Source organism: Quercus suber, unplaced genomic scaffold (genome assembly GCF_002906115.3).
Source record: "Quercus suber isolate HL8 unplaced genomic scaffold, Cork oak 2.0 scaffold_115, whole genome shotgun sequence".
NCBI lineage: Eukaryota > Viridiplantae > Streptophyta > Magnoliopsida > Fagales > Fagaceae > Quercus > Quercus suber.
Window position 1 is genome coordinate 304,301 of NW_027069580.1, and position 23,588 is coordinate 327,888.

Here is a 23,588-nt window from a genome sequence, read left to right on the forward strand (position 1 = left end):
CTTAGAGATTTAAAAAAAAAAAAAAAACATGTATTTGACACTTAAGTAATTGACTAATAGTAATTGGATATCAAGTAATAAATAAGATTTGATTTTATATTTGAAAAATATAAAACTAATGACTAATGTAATGTAAAATAAATGGTTAATAAATATTTTAAGAAAGAGTTAAAATTATATATATAAAATGTCAGTTTAAAATTCCATAACTAAAAAAAAAAAAAAACCAAAAAACCGGGTTTAGGTAGTGTATGGATATCCATTATCCATGGATAAAAATCCATGTAGCAATTGGGTATGGGTGTTAATTGGGTATTGAAATTGAATATCCATAAATAAATATTCTGGTTGGGTCTGGGTATACCCATCCTAAACCAATCCATGGCCAACTTGCCTGTGACCCCTGCAACAACCCATATTTGGAAAAATAAAATAAAAACAACCATTGACCACTATAATCAAGTCATGATGTCCCAAGTAACATTTAACCCACACTGCTAAGAAAGAGATGAATAAAAAAATGGTGGTGCGTGGACAGTGAGTATTTTTTTAAAGATTATGATTTATTTTTTAATTTAACTGTGTACAATAAAATAATTTTATTGTAGTATTTAATCTAAATCAAATCGTTAATGGAACTTGCACACATGACACATCACGAAGTCATGATCACCAGCATTTTCACTATTGATGTACCTACTCTTACATGTAATAAGTTGTAGGTGAGATTCTACCATAGAGATTAGAGAATCAAAAGGAAAATGGACAGAGAGAGAGAGAGAGAGAGAGATAATTGTGGGACAAATATGAAAGGGGAAAAAAGGTGGATCAAAGCAGAAAAGAGCGCATGTAATGAATGAGTCTATGGACTACATATTGCGAGACATTTGTCCCTTTTCTCTTAAATCCATGTCGTTAGTTTAAGTAGAATTCAATTTCTTAAATCTCTATGATTGGTGTTAAGTGTTCAACATATGGAGTACAGAAGATAGGTGGTCACATGACCCCGGCATTTTCACTATTATATTTTATATTATATATAAAATATAATATAATTTAGGATACAAACATACATTAAATTGAGTCCAAAAAAAAGAAAAAAAAATTTAATTTAATAATATAGGCTTGATGAAAGGGTGAGGCCAGATCCGATTTCAACCCTGTTTGGTAAGGTCAAAATCAAACTTATGAAACCAAAACATGCTGCTATTGCTATTATCTAATTTATCAGATTAGCCGATTGGGTTCATTAAATTTTTAGGACTTAGGAGTTAGGAGAAGGACTACTGAAATCTAATACTAAATAAGGCCTGAAGATAACGAAGTGTACGTAGGACCACTGAAACTTTTGTGACCACCTATCTTTGATGGTCTGGTCTCATAGTCATAGACCACCGAAATTTTACTTAGTTTCTTTAATGTAGTATGCTTAAATATTAAAAAGATCATTACAAAAATAATTAACAACCTTATTAAAAAACATAAAATTCACTTGAGATATTATTCACATTGTAAAATTGCTTAAAAAGGTTTGGGGTGTTACATGTGGTTTCCAGTGCCATTGTTGCCAAAGAAATCTTCATGCCCCAAGAGATCAATTTCATTTCTAGGCCTGAATTAGGCTCCTTCGATTACTCCATCTATAAGGGTCACATTTTGTCACGGCTCATTATGGTGACAATTGGTGTTTCATGAAAAAGCTATGCTTGACTAGGCTTCTTGGAGTCCACAGCTCAACCACACCATCGATATACGCGAAGAAGAGGTTGAGAAGCTCATGGAAAAGATAATAAAGATTTCAAGAGAAGGAAAAGCGTGTGATTTGAGTAGCGAGCTAACCACGTTAACAAACAACATAATATGTAGAATGGCGATGAGCACGAGGTGCTCAGGGAGTGAGAATGATGCTGAGGAGATAGATGCGTTGGTTAAACTGAAAGTGTTTGGAGTTGGCAGGGAAGCTAAGTATAGGTGATGTGTTGGGTCCGCTCAAGATTTGGATTTCTCTGGAAATATGAAAAAGATTGTGTGGAGAGGATCATGAAGGAACATGAAGCGAAGGTGGTGAATAGTAGAGCAGGATATCAAAAGAAGATCTGATGGATATATTAATTGTTAGAGACAGAAAGAGACCACTAGCTCCTACGTACCTAGCAATATACTAAAACAAATTTTCTCCAATCATAGATAGAAAGTCTGAAATGATTAAAGTTCATAAGTAATGAGTTTGGCATACATGATGTATAATAAAAATGAATTAACTGTAATTCTATATGAAAGGCTACACTAATCATAGTTTTACATTTCAACAAAATTTATTGATTCATAATTGATAATAGGAAAACTTAAGGTTTAATCTTCTTCTTCTTCGTTTTTTTTTTTTTTTTTTTTTTTTTTTTTTTTTTTTTGGTGTCCAATGTTACAGTTAACAAAATTTAAAAAGAACGTTTTGAAACTTAGAATAAATTAACAATATATAGCTTCATTATTTAAATTTTGAGCTAGCTAGCTGTTTTGCTTCCATGTCAACTTGGAATTTTGATTGTGAAATCGACTAGATTCCTGTGTTATGTAGTTATTTACTAATTATCTAGTAATTAATTTCCAATGTGATTAGGACATTTTCGTGGCTGGCATCAATACATCAATCTCAGCCATGCAGTGGGCCATGGGAGAGCTTATCAACAAACCACGTCACTACAAAATAACAAGTGTATTTGCAACATTTTGTTTGCAGCTTTTGTAGAAAACGTTTCAATATATAGCAATATTGTAACGTTTTTAAAGAATATTACTAAAATAGATTTATTGGATCAGTTATTATAGTGAACTTTACTAATTTATTTAAATTTTGAAACAGTTCTATAAACACTGCTTAAAAAAACGTAACTAGAAGGTTATCTAATTATTAAATTAAAAAAAAAAATAGAGTTTTTCTTTTGGAGAACTACCGCCACTATCCCAAATTTTGCCTCCAAAACAAATCTGCCTCCTGAACAGGCTAGCACGATCCTTATCCCCAAAACCAAAAACTCAACACGAAAGCTCCTATTCCTATTTTCATCTTCCCCAATTTTCAACCCCAATCCCATCTCCTACCACCCACACTCACCTCCGACAACCACCACCATCACCCCACCTCTGCTGGTAATCACCGTACATTAGCTTCTCACCCATAGGTATGTTAACTTTTCTCTTTGATTTTGTTTCTTTTACCTTTCTATCTCTTTCTTACTCTATGGCTCTTGTTGCTGGCATCGTTTGATTTCTCATTAGTATCTAGGAAATACTCATGTTTTCTATTTTTTTACTCTTCTTCATTTTCTTATTTATATGGGCCTTAATCTTCATTTTCAAATATGTCTATCATAGAATGACAAACGAGCAGAGAAATAAAAAAAGAGACTTCTTCAGTTTCTTTATTTCATTATTTATTTTATAATAATGTTATATCTCAAGGAGCTACGACATATCATTATTACTTGGGCTTTTTCATGGTTGGGCTTTACTTTGTTTTCCAAATCTCCCTTCATTTGGTCGGTTGGTTCGGAAGAATCATCGTCTTCTTCTACTATCAGAGCCCTGGCCAGTCCGCCATGGGAGCGGGATATCGACGATGTGTTTTCGTTGGGCGGAAAGCATGACGCCCAAGCATCATCATCTCATCTGGCTCACGAGCAGACGGATGCCAGGCTTCCCTCGGCTGGTGAACCGGCCCCCTCCGACTCTCAACCCGCCCCCACGCACTCAACTGAACCCGAGGCCGCGCCGCCTTGCTCAAATTTATCTCTTCTTTGTGTATGTCACTTTTTTTTTTTTGGGGGTATTTGAGTGCAAATTTGTAGCTGTTTAGGAGGTTATTGGGTTCGGGTATTTGGGTATTAGTGCTTGTGAACTATGAGAATGGAAATTCTCAATCTCTTTGTTTCTTTGCGTCACATGCTCCTTGTAAGTTGTATCTACAAATTGCAGAAGTGTATGCACCTCTTCCCTTCACTCTTCAGTCTTTTTTTTTTCTTTCCTCTCACTCTTTCTGGTGTGTAAATTTAAAGCTAATCTTAGCTTCTCTTGTACACCCAAACATTTATACATTCAAGAAAGAAACTTTACAGCTTGCAAAATTATAAAAAGCAAAAAACATAGTTTTCATGTTAGACTTTGTGTGTGTTTGAATATCGCTTATTTTGTTGAAAACTGAAAAAAAATATTTCAGTTACTGTTTATTAATGAAATGATTGTTCATTAGCCTGTTTGCACTGTTTATTAATGAAATCATTGTTCATTTGCCTGTTTGCACTGTTCATGTCCCATGAATAGTACAACAGGCACTGGACTTTAAAAAAAAAAAAGATGGCAGATGTAGACGTGTCCCACAAAAATGCAATCCAAACATAGCTTTTGTATTCTTTTAGTCTCTATTGTTGTGTATATATATATATATATATGAAAATGTGTCTATTGAAAGGACATAACATTTCATATTAGATATATATTAAAAGTACATTTTGATGAAAATGTGTCTATTGAAAGGACATAACTTTTTATATTGAATATATATCAAAAGTGCATTTTGACGAAAAGTTACCTATTGAAGGGTTATAATCATTTGGGTATAAATAGTGGTTTATATTCACTTGATAACCACTTTTCTTTTCTCTCCCAAAAGTTAGTTTCTAAAAAACACAAGAAATCTTGTAGTTATTCTCCAGAATTGCTAGCTGTAAAACCTAATAATTTGGTTGCATCCTTGGGACAAGTTTGCGATAACCCTTTAGCAACAAGAGTGTGGGGGCAAATATTGTCTAAGGATAACAATTTTATTCCTCCAAGTTATCTATTTTTCTGTTCTTCTTTTTTGTTAAACCTTTTCTTCCATCATTACTTTGTGTAATATTCCCAACAATCTTAGAAAATATTTCCTACAATGGAAGGAACGAGTGATGTTTCAATGTTGAAGATGTTGAATCATGAATTGGTGAAATTGGATCGCTTTGATGGAACCAATTTCTCTCAATAGAAAGACAAGATGAAATTCCTACTTATTGAACAGCTAATAAGGAAGAAATCAAGAAGAAAACTATTAGCTCATTGTCGGTGTGTTGGAGGGGTTTTAACAATCGCTTCAAACAAAAATGCTACAAGGACAACATGACACCAGCACAAGTAATGGCTAAGGCAGTGCATCCTTTGGTCAATCTTGATCAACTTGTAGTTCTTGCGGAATATTAGTGTTCGGATGAAAGAAAGGTAATAACAAATTAATTTGTGTCATTATTGTAGGGACAGACCCAGTAGGGGGCCCAATTTTTTTTTATTAGGTTTATTTTGTCTTTTTAATAGTTGGCCCCTCTTTCAAAGCCTTAATCCAATTAGCTGGCCCCCCTAAGCTAGCCTAGAGCCCAGTTCAACTAAAAACCCATTAAAACCCTTTTAGCCTACAGTTACATACAAACTAAATTCAAGAAAATAAAAAAGAGAGAGAGACCGAAAGATAGATTGGTGAGAGTAGAGACTAGAGAATGAGACCAAGGAGGTGAAAATAAAAATAATGAAGAAAATGAAGCTAGACAGAGGCACGTTGAAAACAAACATATAGAAAGAAAGAAGAAAATGACCGACGATTCAAAGGTGGGTTTGAAATGGTGAAATAGTAGTGTTTAGCTGAGGGATTTAGATCCTCTAGATTTCCTAGGGTACTTTACCAGTAGATTTCCTTAAATTCTAACTACTATTTAGTGATTTAATGGTCAAGATTCTACCATGTCAGCATTACACTAACAATATTCTTAAAATAATACATAATGTTGCAAACAAAACAATTAAGATTATTGTTAGTAGAATGCTGACATGGCAGAATCTTGCCCATTAATTTATTAAAGAATGGTTAGGATTTAAGAAAATCTAGGCGGTAGAGTACGCTAGGAAATCTAGAGGATCTGAATCCTTAGCTGAGATAAGAAATGGATATAAAAGAAAAGAGTAGCAGAGTCACGTGGGTAGAGTGAAAAGGTGAGTTTGGAAACTTCTAGGAAAGTATGTACTTTACAAATACCCTAAAGATGTTTGCTTATTTACAAAAATACCAAAATTTATGTATATAATATTTTATAAGCAATCTATTTCATTTTATCAAGATTAAAAAAAAAAAAAAAATATATATATATATATATCTTGTGTGTTATTTCAGAACAGAGCACCAATATACTCCAAATACTGAAAAATTTCATGGAATGATCTCCAAAACAGAATTCAAAACTTTAGAATAAAGTTATAATATATATAGAGAGAAGAGTCTATAGAGAATATAAAATATTGTTTAGTGTTTGTCACTTTGATTGTTTGTTTGTAGTGGGGCAATAGTAGGGAATAGGTGAGACATAGAGATGTAAAAAAAAAAAAAAAATAGTCTTTTATTTTTGTTGGTAGATAATTGCATCTTAATGTATTAAGAAACAATAATTTTGTGTATTTATTTTGGTTGATAATTTGTTAATACTATATGAATACTTATTTGAATTTTTTTTTTTCACTTATAGTCTGACCCCCTCCTAACTTGAAATCCTGGGTTTGTCCTTGCATTATTGTATGCATGAATTTAATACTATTTTTTGATTTTGTGAACACATGATTTTAGTGATAAAAACAATGACTTTGCAAAAAAAAAAATCTAGACATGCACATACTGGAGGATCAAAAAGTATTGCTCAATATGCAGATGAATTGGTAGTCACTTGTGCATTTATCTAATATGTTCAAATTTTTTTATGTGTATTTTTTAATAAAGATGGGAAATGGAAGAGGGGAATCCACCTTATGTAGGAAATGGAAGAGGGGAATCCACCTACTCGGGAAAAAATGTATAGAGTTCTTCATTCTAAGAAAGATGGGACGCCAGTGAATGTTATAGCTAAGGAGAATATGGTATGTAATATATTTTACATAATATAGTTGAAATTGTCTTTATTACAACTCCATTTTGTGACTTCTAATCCTATATTCATTTTTTAGGAAAAAATGGATGAATTGATAAGCCAACAACAAACTCCATTGACTTTCACTTCACGTGGAAGTATTGCTTGGAATGGGAATGATGTTTTTTCTCAAGTATTAGGCAAGGAGCGAAATGGCCAAATTCGTGGTTTAGGATTTGGGCTAACTCCTTCTAAATTTGGTTTGAGTTCTATAACCATTGGTTCAAGTTTTAAGGTGGAATCAGAAGAAGAGAGCTTAAGAGATAGAGAAAAAATTTGCAAACTCAAAGAGGAATTAGTGTGCCAAGAGCAGAAATTAGTGAGTCAAGAGGAAAAGCTTGCAAGTCAAAAGGAAAAGCTTGTATAGTTTATTGTTGAATTTTACAATGTTATTTGCGCTTTGGATAGATGAAACTTGGTTTATTAAGTTATTTGAACAAATGTGAACATTTATTTCAATTTAATATTTGGAGTATTGTGCTTGAAATTTAATTATTTGATCATGGATGAATATTTGTTTATACAAGAGTATTGTTTTTATAATTACAATTTGAAAATTTTTGTGTACAACAACGTTTAACAAAGCGCTACAATATATATATATATATATCTATTGTAGCAGTTGTAAAAACGCTACAACATATATATATATATGTATATGTATGTATGTAATAGCGTTTTTTAAAAACATTGCAACAGATTATTTATTGCAGCGTTTTTTAGAACTGTTACATTGGATTTTGAATAAATGAATTTAGGGTTTATTGAAGCGTGTTTTTGACCGTTGCAAAGAAAAAGTTGCAAAAGTAAAAAATGTATTGCGGTGTTTCTATTAAACGTTGCAATATCGATATTGTTGCGATTTTGTTGCAGCTGTCAAAAAAGTGTTGCAAGAAAATGTTGCAAAACATTTGGCAACGTTTTTTTGGGAGATCATCAGGCCCACTGAGCTAGTGAAAGAATCAGACATGCTAGACGTCCCTTATTTATGCCCAGTCATTAGGGAAACCTTAAGGCTTCACCCTTCAGGACCTTTTATCGTCAAGGAATGTGCTGAAGGATGCAAGGTGAATGGTTCACTTGTTAAGGCCAAATCTAGTGTGCTAATTAACGTCTATGTCATCATGCGAGACCTAGAACTTTGGACTAACCTAGATGAGTTCGTACTAGAAAGGTTCTTGGAAAGCTCAGATGAGAAAATTAGTGAGCATCAAATCGGTGCAGTCCATTTGGTAGCGGAAGGAGAGGATTCCTTGGGGCATCAATTGCTATGTTGACGATGCACCCAACAGTTGCAGGCTTTGTCCAACGATTAGATTGGAAAGTAAAGGACAGGGAGAATGTTGATTTAAGCCAAGGGTCTTGGTTTGCTTCTGAAATGGAAAAACCACTTGTTTGTTACCCCACTACACGCCTTAATTAATCCTATCTAATGGATATTGGTGTTGGATTAATGGGACTCATGTGTTTAAGTATTATAATGTACATAATGTAAGAGCAACAATAATGTACATAATGTCCTCGGTGATGTGTGGATACTTTACAATTCATTTAAAATAATCTTTATGTTTTGTAATGCCTATATATAATACTCATTTTGTTTGTATAATATTTATGTTTTTCAACAACATTTTTGAATGCCTTGAAGCTCAGTCTTTGTAATTTATATTTTATATATTTTTTTCATCCAAAAATTGGTTTTCTAATATATATTGGAATTGCTTTGTTGATCTAGATTTTTTTATACTTGAATTGCCTAGTTTTTTCGTCATTTCCAGGAGACTATAACATATTATAATATTTACTAAGAAAAAAGTAGACTTACTTTTTAAATTGATTAAGTTATTTTGAAATTTATAAATAATAATTTAAAGCATAATATACTACCATATGCTCAACCTCTTCATTCTCACAACCAAATACCACAACTCTAATCTCAAACATCCATTTCATTTTCTCAACAAAAGGTAATGATTTGTTAATATTATCATAAAAAAGAACATGAAGAAACAAAGAAAATTCCCTTAAAAAACTTTCATTTATCAAGATTTAGTTAGCTCTAGTTGGAGGTAAAATATTCACCCACACACACTCAACTCTAGCGTTGTACAAATGTCACACTTGTTTATTTATATAAACAACATCCTGGTCGCCAAGGCCAAAAAAGTCCAAAAATCCAATGGAATGCCGTTGTTTAATACGGTGAGAATCCGGGTATGACAATTGGTATCGTCATATGTGGTGTTGGTGCTAGCTACTCAATATGACGTTGGTACCATCCAATGTAATGTAAGCATTGTTACATGTGAGCTTGGTACCATCAATTGTGATACTCATTAACTGAATCCTATATTTATAGACTTATAAACAAGTTCAGCTCACTGACTTAATTTAAAAGAGAGGATTATTAAAAGAAAAGTAATCCTCTGATTGGCTCAGAGCACAAAACCATGATCACTAGTTCTAGTGGCATGTTGTAGTAATTCCTATTTTTCATTTGGTTCATCCTTGCTCTCTTTGTACATTCCTTCAAATCACTGCTTTCATATGTTAGGTCATGTAAGTTACATGTGACATGCTCCGTACAAGTTTATAACCCAATTGATTGTAAGGTGCAAAGTGAAGCATGAGTTATAGTTTACAGTGGTAATTGTGCATTTTGAAAGTTCTAGGTGGTAAGTGTAAATGGGGATATAATTTAGTTATCAAGGTATAATTTCCTCAACAAAGTATTTACAAATAGTAAAAGGAAACTGCATGAAATTTATTTGTGTTGACCTTCTTCTTCAATTGCATAAATTGTTCTTTATTATATTGTCTAGACCATCTTCTTATTTTCCAAATAAACTAAAACCCAACTATAATACAAAATAAAAACAAATTAAAATATGTTTTCCCCCAAGTCAAGTCAATAATAAACACCATTCATTAAGAGCATTAAACATTCTAAATGATAAAACAAATACTTGCATCAAGAAACATAGACGAATTAATTAAGGATAAGATAGTGGGAGTACAAACCTCTAGTAGGAGATCTTTAACGCACTTGATTTAGCGCTCTTTCTACCGTCAATTGTCAAGTTCTATTTTCTTCACCGTTAAAGAAACGTGAATGCCTTTTTATAGACAATATATTTTGTTTTCGATTCTTCACTGATTTCAAGGTTTAGTCATAAAAACCTAAAATTAAAGTAGATGAATATGTAAAGATAGATTTATATGTAAAGTTAAAACCATCTAAGATAAATATATATATATATATATTTGTAATTCATTGGTTTTATTGTTTAGTTATAAACATTTCCATTAAAGTAGATGAATATGTAAAGAAAATATTATATATAATGCTAAAACCGCCCAAGATGACTATGTATAGACAATATTTTGTTTTTTTTATTTATTTTTTATTATTCATTGATTTTATTGTTTAGTTATAACATTTCAACTAAAGTAAATGAATCTATAAATGCAAAGTTATATGTAAAGTAAAAACTGCCCACAATGAATGTATAAAATCAATCTATTTATATATTTAATATTGTCAAAAATTTAGGTAAAAATTAAATTAAAAAAAAAGAATGATAATGTGACTAATGACATGACCGATTAGGAGACACAATAGGAGCATAGTAATATTAAATATTAAAACCATTTTAATATATTATATATAGATGAAGTTTTGTCTAATACACACCAAACACATGAGATTTTTATTAAACCCTTCTAGGGACCAAACCATAAAACTCATGTGATGTTTATCAAATCTCTCCTAGGGATTTCTCACTCAAAAATCAAGGGATTTTCACAAAAATCCTTCTAAGGGAATTTTCATAAAAAACTCATGAGATTTTCACAAAAACCCTTATGGGAACTCTTTCGTCAAAATCATGGGATTTCCATAAAAACCCTTTTAGGAATTTTTCATTAAAAACCCATGACATTTTCATGAAAACCCATGACAAAATCTTGGAATTTTTTCACTAAAAACTCATGAGATTTTTATTAAAACCCTTCTAGAGGCTTTTTCATTAAAAACCCATGACATGTTTATCATTAAATAACCCTTTTCAAAAATGTTTTCAAATGATGGTTGGCCCATGGCTTACCTCCATTAGGCCCTTGTCGGTCATGGTTTTCAAATAATGGTTGGAAACACATGAACTGAAGTGACAAAAAAATTTTCAAGAATGAAATTAAAATTGTGTGAATTTTTTAGGAACAATGTTTTAGCAAAAGATAAGAGGAAAATTGGACTGTCCTTCCATGAAATTATGAAACTTACATTGTTCATCATAAGATTTGGAAATTAAAATGCAGAACAAATCCATTTTGAACGGTACCATTACTAGGCAGATCATTCTCTCTAACTAGCTTTACACACACACACACACACACAAACTATGCTTTATTGTTATGTGCAGGCCTCGAATCTGGCTTGCTATAACTGAAATACTGATGGCACATAGGAGTATTTGATAGTCAATGACATAACATTTTACTCTCACACGAAGAAACGATTAAAAATCATTATTAAGTGCAGCCTTGGCCTTGCAAACTTGAACCAAATTATTATTAGAAGCTACATCCACAATTATAAATCAAATTGGTGGAAATTGTTTGAGCCTAGCCACAAGGACACAAACTAGAGGATGAGCCCGAGGAAGGGTTATCCCAGGTCCCTCTTCCATTTCCACAGTATCATCTCCTCCATCCCCAACTTCCATTCAAAGCACTGAATCATTGCAGCCAGTGTGGTATGAACAACCTTCAATGCTAGCGTTGCACCAGGACAACTTCTTCTTCCACTCCCAAATGGTATAAAATGGAAGTGTTGCTCCCTCACATCCAATTGGCTATTCCCACTACCCTCTTCAATAAGAAACCTCTCCGGTGAGAACTCAAGTGGATTCTCCCAGTGGTTTGAGTCCCTTCCAATAGCCCACACATTTACATAAACCCGGGTTTTTGCTGGAATATCATAGCCAGCAATGTTACAATCTTCAGTACACTCCCTCGTAATTAAGGGGCCAGTTGGGTGAAGCCTCAGTATTTCTTTCACTATAGCTTGCATGTAGGGAAGTTTAACTATATCCGACTCCTCTACTATTTTGTTTTTCCCAATAACCATATCAATCTCCTGCCTTGCCTTATCCATCACTTTTGGGTGATTAATTAGCTCTGAGAGTCCCCATTCTGTTGTCACAGCTGATGTGTTTGTCCCAGCTCCAAACATATTCTGCATCATAGGCTGGAAAGCACCAACGTGGCTCCGGAGGAGCCGCACCCGCGTTGGACTTGGCAGGATGCGGCGATGCGGGAGGGACCGCAGACCCCGCGTCCGTGCCGCGTCGGGCCGCGTCCTGCCACGTGGAGCGCCGGACTTGTGCCGACTTGGCTTTGATGTGCGTCGATTCACGCTGAACCGGACGGATTCGCGCCGAATCGGATCGTCTTCTTCCTCCTTTTTTTTTGTGTGAGCCCAGCGTTGTTCATTCACTTGTTCTTTTGTTTCTTTTTTTCTTTATCAGTTTTGTTTTTTGTTTTTGTTTTTGTTTTTTTTTTTGAAAAGAATTGTTAAATGCGTTTGGTCATGGTCACTGGTGCTTTATTTTGTTTTTTGTGCCTCTCACGTGAGCCACATTTTCCCTTTTTTTTTTTTTTTTTTTTTTTTTTTTTTTAACATTGAGCCACTGAACTGGTACGTGATCCACTGAGCCACTAATAAGCTTTTGGTTAGTGAGGTTTTATTTTGTACAGTACATTATTATTATTATTATTATAATTATAATTATATATGAGTTCTCTATTATTATTATATAATAAAAAACATGCTTAGCAATATATAAAATATATAAATAAAAATATTTTTTAATAATTTTTTAATTGCCGAGTCCCGCTGCACCTGCACCCACCTTTTTAAAAAATTGCCGAACTCCGCACCCACACCCGAGTTTCAAAACGCACCCGTGCTTCATAGATCATAGGTGTGTATAAGTGTGTATATCTAATGTTTTTAAATGACATGATTTTTCAAAAAGAGAGTTTCAACTTATGATAAGAAGGAATTTTACTAATTAAACTAATTCGAACACACGATTTAACAATTTGTATAAAGGTGAAATAAATTCTTCCAAGTTTAAGTGAAATGGAGAAGATAAAGCAAAGAAAATTTTACAATAAGGAAAGCAAAGAAAATATTACCATAATGAAGGCCTTGATGTTTTCTCTGGTCATTCTGATCTCTGAGTTTTCATCTTCGTATATATCAAGTAAAATATCAAGTACATCTTTTATTCCATCACCCATCTCCTTCCTCCTTGCCTCTTCGTGTTCCTTCATTATCTTCTCCATCATAGTGTCATATCTATCGCGAACATCCTTAAGCCTTTTCCCAAATCCTTGCAAATCCAAATTCTTGCAAAACCATATCATTTCCGACACATTACCCTTACCAGCAAGCCCACACATTTCTTTCACTATCTTCCTCACTTTGTCAGCATCGTCTTCATTTTCCGAAAACCTTTTTCTTAGTGCCATCCTTGATATCATGTTATTCGTTAACGTTATAAGCTCTGCTCCTACATCAACTGCCTCATTGGCCTTCGCTTTTTTATATAATAGATGTAGAAACCGCTTTAGTTCGTCACACCTGACCGGTAAGTGATGCTCAAGTGTTTGACCGCCTAGAAGTTCGGTCATGCAAAGCTTTTTCATGAACTTCCAGTGGGGTCCATAGGGTGCCAAAGCGAAATCCGCTGTGCCATATGAAAGGTAGTCTGCGTTAGACATTTTGGGGCGGTCCAAGAAACTAGTTTCATGGGTTTTTAGGAATTCTCTTGCTATTTCCGGCGAAGAAACAATCACACAACGTTTGGAGCCAAAGAGTAGGTATATTAAAGGTCCATATTGGTNATATATATATATATATGTGTGTGTGTGTGTGTGTGTGTGTATAATTGAACGCTAATCAAATACTCGTACGATTAGAACAATGTAGATTAGTTTACGTAACTTTTTAAAGGCCTCTATTTCATTTATCTCACGCACACTTTGTCTTTCTTAAATTACCAAATACTCGTAAGAACCTACTCGCTTTGACTAAACCTATGAAAGGCAGGTATGTAGCTCACAGCTAAGCTAAGGGATTTGTAAATATTTGGTGAATAGTTTCAGTTGTGATACATATATAGCTTTCCATTTGTTTTCTTGAGCTGTTGTCATGTGGATTTTTGGGCAGAAGTGTACAAGAATATTATTTTATGTTAGAAATATTAAATGAGTGTATTGCTTGTATTTCTCAAGTAATAAAATATAAAGAAGTGCCTTTATATATATAGGAGGCAGAAATGTGCAAATACAATCGTACAAGTATGTGTGCTAAGTAAGCAAGACAAGTAAAGTATGCCTAAACTGTAAAAGTCTATTGACCGTTAACAACTCCTCTCAAACTCAAGGTGGGTGGAAGAACTTCTAATTATGGTGATTCAACCTGAAGGATCTCTAACGATGGTAAAGCAGTTGGGAGAGGACCCTCAAAGGGCTTACTAACCGGCGGAGAAGATCGAGATAGTGAAGAATACTGAAAAAAATAAGACACCAAAAGGTTAGAGCAATGACTTTGTTATCATGTTAAAAATACTAAATAAGTGTATTATGTTTCTCAAGTAATAAAATATCTAGAAGTGAGCATATGAGTGTATTATATTTCTTAAGTAATAAAATATACAAGAGTGGATATGTGCAGTATAATGCGTGTGTTGTACAAGATGTGTAATAAGCAAGACAATTAAAGTAGACCTAAAACCCAATTAAAGTAGACCTAAAACCCACAAGCGTATTAGAAGTCAGCATTTGCCATTTAGTTTTTATAATGAAATAGTAGTGCATATCTGGTAACTTTTCCTACAATTTTTCCGGTTAGACCCTATCCGATCTCTCCACTGTGTTCTATTTGAACATTGTTTTTAACATATTGATGCGACTTACGTATAAGAAAATTTGATATATGTCAGCCAATTGCCTCTATTATATATTCTTGGATGCATGTGTGATAGATATTCCTATCTAAATCACCGTTCCTCCATTTTCGAAGGGAAGGGACAAATAGGATGATAACATTTATGACAAGTTTCGATTTGGACTTCTTATAATTATTAGAACTTTATTATCACTAGAATTAAAAAAAAAAAAAAATCAATGAGATACATAAAAAAAAGGGTGAAAGTAATGGATACCTAACCTATCTGTTGAGTGTTGAAAATTCTATACATAAAATATTTGAAAATTCTATACATAAAATATTTTCTATAGCTTCATAGCTTGATGATGAAATCATTGGTGATGATTATTGCTATTATTATTGTCCTGGCAAATGAATGAGATGATTGCGATACCTATACGTAGAGCATGCATGCCAGTAGCCACTTGCAGTGGTCCTTAGGAAATAACCTAATCATAAATATATCATAGGAAATAAATAATTTTTAACCCGATTGCTGGAAAATTATTAGATATTCTTGGAGTATCAAAAATGCGTAGTTTTCCCCTCTCATATGAATGGTGGGTCCAACCATGAATTTAATTAGTAGAACCCACTATTCATATGAGATGAGGGAGTACGCATTTATAGTACTCTAAAAGTACACAATAATTTCCTCTTGTTGTCATATAGCTCTTGTTACAATAAAAGAAACTAAAATAAAGAAGAAGATTGAGATAAGATGCAACTTTTGTGTTATATATACTATGTGTAACCTCATTTATATGCATGAATACATTTTAAAATATTCAATTAAATACATTTTATAATTCCTACATAAGTTAAATATGGTCATTATAATATTTTGTTTACTCTTAAAAAGTCCAGTAAGAATATTCATTAGTAGAAAATGCAAATTGTTCATGCTTGTATATTTTATTATCTAGGAAAAGAAATATTATTTTACTTCTTAACTTAATTTTTGTTATTATGATACAATAATTATAATTTAAGTTTTTTTAGAAAGATTTTATTATTGAATTATAATTAAAAATTCAGTATACTATAGAATTCCTATATTTTAAAAAGTAATAATTCTTGTTGAAATTGGTGTCACATTAATATAAAACTAACAAAATCCTCGATTATTGCAATGAGTGATAAATAATTGCACCAAATTTAAGAAATTGATTTGACACATGACACATAATTAAACTTTAATTTTGGAATCTAATTAGTATATATATTCTCTCTCTCTCTCTCTCTCTCTCTCTCTCTCTCTCTCTCTCTCTCTCTCTCTCTCTCTCTCTCTCTCTCTCTCTCTCTCTCTCTCTGGATATATATATATATATATGGATGATGCTAGCAATTGTGACATCGAATGACATTAGCAGGGAGTAGTGTGGTGCGTGTACACAGAAGGGCTGAAACTATTAACAATGCTTTGTCATTGGCCAAAAATGTATTGACTCCTTTGGTAAATTAATTAATTAATTATCGAAACTAATTAATTAAGTCAGTTTAACATGCAATAGTGCGGTAGTACAAACAAATTACCAACTAAGTTAAATGCAGTGAAAAATAAGTTTAACACATGTGATTTGTTTACGAATGAGGAAAATCACCGAGACAAAACCCCATTGGATGAATTTAAGGTCACCACTCCTGAGAATCCACTATTATTAATCACAAGTGGTTACAAGTAAAAGGAATCCCAGTACCTAATACCAACCTACAGTTGAACCCTTACCCCAATATACCCAATTGGACTTGTATTATAGCAGCAATCTCTCCATTCAATGCATCAATCCCAGTACGTGACTAACTTATGATGCACGGATCCCAGTACATGACTAACACATCAACTCGAGGAAGATGTTGGTTGCAAAGTTCTTCAGTTCATCTAACAATGAAGATCAAGAAGCTCATTGGTCACAAAACCCTTGGCGTAAAAACGCAGTAGCTTCTATAGAGAATATGATGAATTAGAGCAAATTCTGTCTTTGGTCACAATATGCATGTGTAATCACTTTGTATCACCTTATGTCTTTGTGACGGCTCTTAAAATAATCCTTATATATGTCTAAGGTTGTGAGAAAAGAAACCCTACATAAATACTCATGGATATGCATGCAATTAGATTTGGAAAACTTGATTTCGTAATTCTCGACAAATACGGCTTATGTCGAGATTCTGTCAAGCTTCAGCAGTAATTCTCGATAGAAAGGATTCTGTCGAGATTTCTTTCGAATTTTAATGAAAAACACTTCCTTCACTTGTTTCTTGATTAGATTTGCATAGCTTCAATACTAAACTTGAACACTTGTTTCTTGAAGTACTAAACCTATCCTAGATCTACCAAATTACAAGTAAATTGCGTTTTGTCAAAGGATTAGCCAATTACATCAAATATGTTCCTAATACTTTGATACCATGTTAGAAATACTGAATGATTGTATTGTATTACTCAAGTAATAACATATATGATAGTGCAATTATATAAGAAGCAAGTATATGTGTTGTACAAGTATGTGTATTAAGCAAGGCAAATAGAGTGGGCCTAAATCCCACAAGCCTATTACACGTTAACTACCTCCCTCAACAACGATGGACCATGATCCATGACAATATGGGTCAATGGATCACAAAGCAAAGATTAAAACCTAGTCAGAGTATGCCTGCTCTAATACCACTTGTTGGGTTATAGATTGATCACAATTAATTAATTCAATTACCTAAATTGATTACTTAGGTCAAATTACATGCAATATCATAGAGGTACGAAAAAATCACCAAATAATCTAGCGTGCAACGAAAAGTAAATTGACAAGGTGATTTGTTGATTAATGGGAAAAACCTCTCACAAAGCAAAAACCTCACGGGTTGATTTTCAGGTTACCATTTCCAAGAATCACTAATCAAAATCAAAAGATTATAAGTACAAGGAATCTTACATCCCAAACATGGTCTATCCCAAAGTACCTACTTACAGTAGAATCTTTAAGCTAATCCCCAATTGGTCTTAATTTTGTAGAAATTTCTTTCCTTTGCACGGATTCTAGTGCGTGATTAACTCCCAACAACTTGAAGCTTGTTGTTGGATGCAAAGTTCTTCAATACACTTGAAGAGAAGTAAGCACCTGGTCACAAAACTCTAAGGCGCATAAGAGTCACAAAACTCTAAGGCGCATAAGAACGTAGTAGCTTCACACTAAGTGTATAGATTCTTTATTTGAGTCTCTGTGTATGATGATGACTATAAAATAAGCATTTTATATCATCTAGAGTTTAGTGGATGAAACCCTAGAAGTCCAAGTCATCATTGGTTGAAAATCTAATCTGGAATTTTTGAATTTGCAAAGCTCGATAGATCGAGTAGTATCAAGCTTGTACCGAGGTTCATTAAATCTCGATAGTAGCTTGCTGAGCTTGTGTCGTGTTTGTGTCAAGGTTCACTTTTTCTGCTTTTCACACTTGTTTCTTTGTGCAATCTTTATATCTTCAATAAAACCACTTATTTTGTTTGTGAGACGTACTTCATGATATTCTAGAATCCACTTAAAACTATCCAAATACAAGTAAAATGTATTTTATCTAAAGAAATGCTAACTAATGAAAAATATGACCCTAACTGTTTGGCTTAAACAATATTACTCTTTTCTCTTTCCTAATGTAAACTGTTACATTGAATAAATAAAGTTCTCTCTATCGTTTTCATTTAATAAACACCAGTCCTTTTCATTGAATTTTCTTTAACTAAATTATATTTCTAATCATGTCTTCATAAAGATAGAATTCTTAAATTATTTTAAAAAAAATACTCCCTGTATACATTAGTTTTCATAAATAGGTAAACATAGTTGGATATTACTTTCAGGTTGTTTAGGTTCTCACTCTTACATTGACCACCAAATCAAAACTACCCTTCTATATCACGATGGTGGCCTTAGCTTCAATAATTCATAAGGACCACTCCATTTTTTTATAGCTAAAAAATTTACTACTAAATAATGCCGGAAAAAATTGGTCTTTGCCCTTTTTAAAAAAACAATCCAACATTTTGCCCTATTTTCCAAACTAATTAGGGAAATGCCTCTCTTTTGAAAATCGATTTTCTCAAAATCGAGTTAAGTCATATAACGGCGTTTTAAGGAGCCTATAGTGACGTTTTAAGGACCTATAGTGGCGTTTTGTAACTCGATCTATATGAAGTTGAGTTATAGGTAAAAAAAAAAGAAAAAAATTTGCATGTAACTCAACTTCATGGAAATCAAGTTACAAAACGCCACTATAAGTTTTTAAAACGTCACTATAGGCTCCTTAAAAACGCCGCTATAGGGTTTCATATATTTTTTTTTTTAATAACTCGATTTTAAGAAAATCGAATTTCAAAAGAGAGGTATTTCCTTAATTAGTTTGGGAACGGGGGCAAAATGCTGAATTTTTTTTTGAAAGGGGTATTTGCCCATTTTCTCCAAATAATGCCTAAGGACCACCACATATAAGAATACGAATAAATCTATCTATACTATATACTGTTTTTAATTAGAGAAATCTGTACGGTTGAGGACCACACCATGTTGGTCCAATGTTTTATGGATAAATTATCCATGCGGACCATGCCATAGACAAAGATGCAACATATTTCAATCTATAAATAATCTTGTTTCTGTTTTCCGCAGGGATGGAACCAGGATTTGAACTTAAGGGGGGCGAAAGTATGAAACAAAAAAATTTTAAGTGACATGATTTATTAAAAAAAAAAAATCATGGTAGACAAAACAATTGCACTTTATTACCATAAATATTTAAGTCAAGAAGGAAATAATATGAACCAAAAAAGTTGAAAGTTACAATATGATATTCAAATATTTTCGAAGAAGAATAAAAAAAGAAGACTACTTTGGATCTCCAAATTTTGGATAATTGGAATTAATATGTTGATTTTATCACATTGACCAACTCACCAATATGATAAACCCATACTTTTGGATGCAACTAAAAATCACACTAATGAAGTTTTCAAAACTTTGTTGAGGATTTTAAAAAATTGGGATATTAATATTAAGAGTTGATAATGTTACATCATCAATATTAGCTTCTAAAAGAATTTTGCATTTTATCTTTTGAAAAAAGTTTAAATATTGTAATTGACTTTCCCATAATTTATAAATCAATTAAAAAGTTATATAAATTATTGTCACTCCTGTAAGGGAATTTCTTTTTCTATGAGATTTTTTTGGTTATGAGTTTTTGAATTATAATATTGGTGATTTGTAGATTTTTTGTTGTGTTGTATTTGGAATATGAAGGGGCCATGAGTCCAAAGAAAGGATTAAGTGATTAGTTTCTTTTGAGCTATTTGGATCAATCCAAAAATTTGAGGGGGGCTAACTATAAACTCTAAAATATGGGCATGCAAATAAAATAGCTAATTTGAGGGGGCAATGGCCCTCTCCTCCCCCTTGCCTCTTAATGGGTCCGTTCCTGGTTTTCTGTGATAAACTTAGGGTTTAGTTGTATTAGCGAATCCACTTTAAAGAATATACAAGGAGCCTCCTTGTTTGTCATTGATTATATGGTGCAAATATAGAAACAAGATTTCTGTTTCCAGTTAATTTGATGAATGATGATCCATACAAGTCTATTTGTAGCTTACCGAGCTAGATCGACACGTCTCCAGTAAATACGACAATTTTGAACGTTGAAAATCGAAATACGAATGATGCAGCTTCGAAACATACTACAACATAAGTGACACTGATAAATCATATATCCTTTTTTTTTTGATTGGATATATCCTTTACCTAACCGTACCATGATTGACATTTAAAAATGTCATAAGGAGAAAAAACAAGGAAGAAAAGTTTAAACAGGTTTCTTACTTTTTTTTTTTAGTACAAAATCAAATCAACTGACGTATATCTTAAATTTAGAAATCTCATCCGTACTATTGATTTTGAATTGAAATTATAAACAAGATCTTTATATATTTATATTTTACCGTACAATGTAAAAAAAAGAATTCTGTTATAAACAAGAACACCGACTCAGGATTTGAAGTTACGAGGCTGGAGTATAAACAACAACAACAACAACGAAAAAACTTATAACATAAGTGACACTGATAAATCATATATCCTTTCCCTAACAGTACCATATTGACACTTAAAATGTTATAAGGAAAAAGAAAGGAAAAAAAGTTCAAACAGGTTTCTTACTTTTTTTTAAAGTACAAAATCAAATCAACTTTTGTATATCTTAAATTTAGAAATCTCATCTCTAAGATTGATTTTGAATTGAAATTATAAACAAGATCTTTATGTATTTATATTTTACCGTACAATGTAAAAGAAAGAATTCCATTATAAACAAGAACATAGACTCAGGATTTGAAGTTATGAAAAAAAAAAAAAAAAAAAAACTCTAAATAGACATAGTGGCAGTTCCAGAAATTTTTTTTAGAGTGGTCATTAAGAATTTATTTATTTATTTTATTTTATATTTTTTTTTATAAAGAGATTGGTCATTAAGAAACTTAAATTATACAAAATATAATAAAAGGATAATTTCATATATTGGCAACCAACACAAAAACACGCAAATACATAAATCTTACAATTTTTATCTACGAATTTTCTTATTTTGAAATCGTTGTACGATCAAACAATGCTGTAAGCTACTTCTCTTTCAAAATTTAGTTCAATAAAATTTTTCTTGAGCCTTTTCTTTTCGTTTGTAAGAGCCTAATATATTATTAAGCATATCAAAGTTTAAGGAAAAAGTTTGATTACAAACTTAGTTGTAGCCTCTCTCACTAAACAAATTAACATAACTACATATTTTTAAAATCTAACTATTGAATTGTATATTTTTAAATTCTATAAAATTTAAACATTTGACTGATGACATAACCATTGATTTTTGTTCTTTTTTGAAAATTTTCAAGTATGAAAGATATAAAAAGAAAATGTAATTTAATGGTGGATTTATTAAAATTCACATTCGAAAAAAAAAAAAAAAAACAAATTTGAGTAGAGTTGTAGCTTTAGTTTACAACCAAATTTGTTGCCAAACTTTGTTCAAAATTTAATTATGTTGGTTCTAGAAAATATAGGGTAGTCACAATTTTTTAAAGGATAAAAAAAAAATTAAAATTTATATATAATAATTAATTTTTCCCAGGTCAGGGTGGTCTTGTTAGTTGTGACCACCTTGCCTTCAATTTGGAGCCGCATCTAAATAGACATCCATATAATATTAACAAACTATATACCAAGACAAATATATAAAATCATTTTATCTTGATACATTAATATGCAATCATCTATCAACAAAGATTTAAAAAAAAAAAAAAAACACAAAATAATATTGTTTCTTAATACTGGACTACCTAGGATTTTTAAATTTTTTAAGTTATATTTTTCTTAAGTTTTTTTATTGAGTAGTTTCTAGGTTGATTGGATGAGAGAGGAGCCTATGGTTTTGGAAGAGGGGAGCCCAATTGCAAAAATGAAAAATATAACTAATAAAAAAAAAAAAAAAAAAAAAATCTTAGGACCAGTCCGTCTTATGCAGCTAAACGTATTCACAAAGCGGCATGCATGCAAGGAAGAGTTTCCAATAATTCTGTCCACACGCATATTTTGTGTTTTCCTTGCAAACATTATATATAGCCTTGTAAACAAGTTCAACTCTGAGAGACCTAATTTATATGAAAAATTATCCTCTAGCCTATTGACACATACCACAAACCATGATCACTAGTCCTAGTGAAATGATGTACTGCTACCTATTTCTCATTTGGTTAATCACTGCGATCTTTGCACACTCCTTCATTAAATCATGCTTAAAATCTCTGCCAACAATCCAAAACCCTCCGAGCCTACCAGCCCTGTACTTCAAAACCCAAGACATTAGTTTCTCTTACAGGCCTGAATTTGGCTCCTCAGAATACTTCATCTATAGGGAGTCACGTTTTGTCATGACTCAATACGGTGACTATGGGCGGTTCATGAAGAGGCTATGCATGACTTGGCTTCTTGCAGTCCCACAGCTCAACCACACTGTTGATATATGCGAAGAAGAGGTTGAGAAGCTTGTGGAAAGGATAACAAAGAGTTCAAGCGATGGAAAAGCATGTGATTTGAATCACGAGCCAACCACCTTAACAAACAACACGATATGTAGAATGGCAATGAGTATGCGGTGCTCAGGGACTGAGAATGAGGCTGAGGAGATACATATGTTGGTTAAGCAGTGTTTAGAGTTGGCAGGGAAACTAACTGTCGGGGATGCGTTGGGTCCTCTGAAGATGTTTGATTTCTCTGGAGATGGGAAAAGGCTTATATATATGGGCGTTGGGACAGTTTGATAGGCTGGTGGAGAGGATCATGATGGAACTGGGAACATGAAGCTAAGGTCATGAATGGTGGAGCAGGAGATCAAAAGTGAGATCTGATGGATATATTGTTGGAGACACAAACTCACAAAGAGTCCCAAGTGCTGCTTTCTTGCTTGTGATTTTGTTCACAACTTATGCTATGCTTTCTTTTGATTTTTGGCTTTGTTTAACAAATTATTAGTATATATTTTAATACCACTAGCTCCTACAGAGCTATATGCTAAAACAGACTTCC

At 32.6% G+C, this 23,588-nt stretch overlaps 2 protein-coding genes and 1 pseudogene across 2 annotated transcripts; 2 read left to right on the forward strand and 1 right to left on the reverse strand.

Moving 5' to 3' along the window:
* The first annotated feature begins 632 nt into the window (after positions 1-632).
* LOC112004391 (3,9-dihydroxypterocarpan 6A-monooxygenase-like) lies at positions 633-8,394 on the forward strand (annotated as a pseudogene).
* A 3,231-nt stretch (positions 8,395-11,625) lies between these two features.
* LOC112024188 (3,9-dihydroxypterocarpan 6A-monooxygenase) lies at positions 11,626-13,834 on the reverse strand. Its single transcript, XM_024056835.2, has 2 exons — positions 13,173-13,834; positions 11,626-12,207 (listed from the first exon to the last, which is right to left on the reverse strand). The coding sequence occupies exons 1-2, from the start codon at positions 13,758-13,760 to the stop codon at positions 11,638-11,640; spliced, it is 1,158 nt and encodes a 385-aa protein (XP_023912603.2). The 5' UTR covers positions 13,761-13,834; the 3' UTR covers positions 11,626-11,637.
* An 8,871-nt stretch (positions 13,835-22,705) lies between these two features.
* On the forward strand, positions 22,706-23,323 carry LOC136068444 (cytochrome P450 93A3-like). The gene has a single exon (XM_065775596.1). The coding sequence runs from the start codon at positions 22,706-22,708 to the stop codon at positions 23,321-23,323; it is 618 nt and encodes a 205-aa protein (XP_065631668.1).
* Positions 23,324-23,588: the final 265 nt, after the last annotated feature.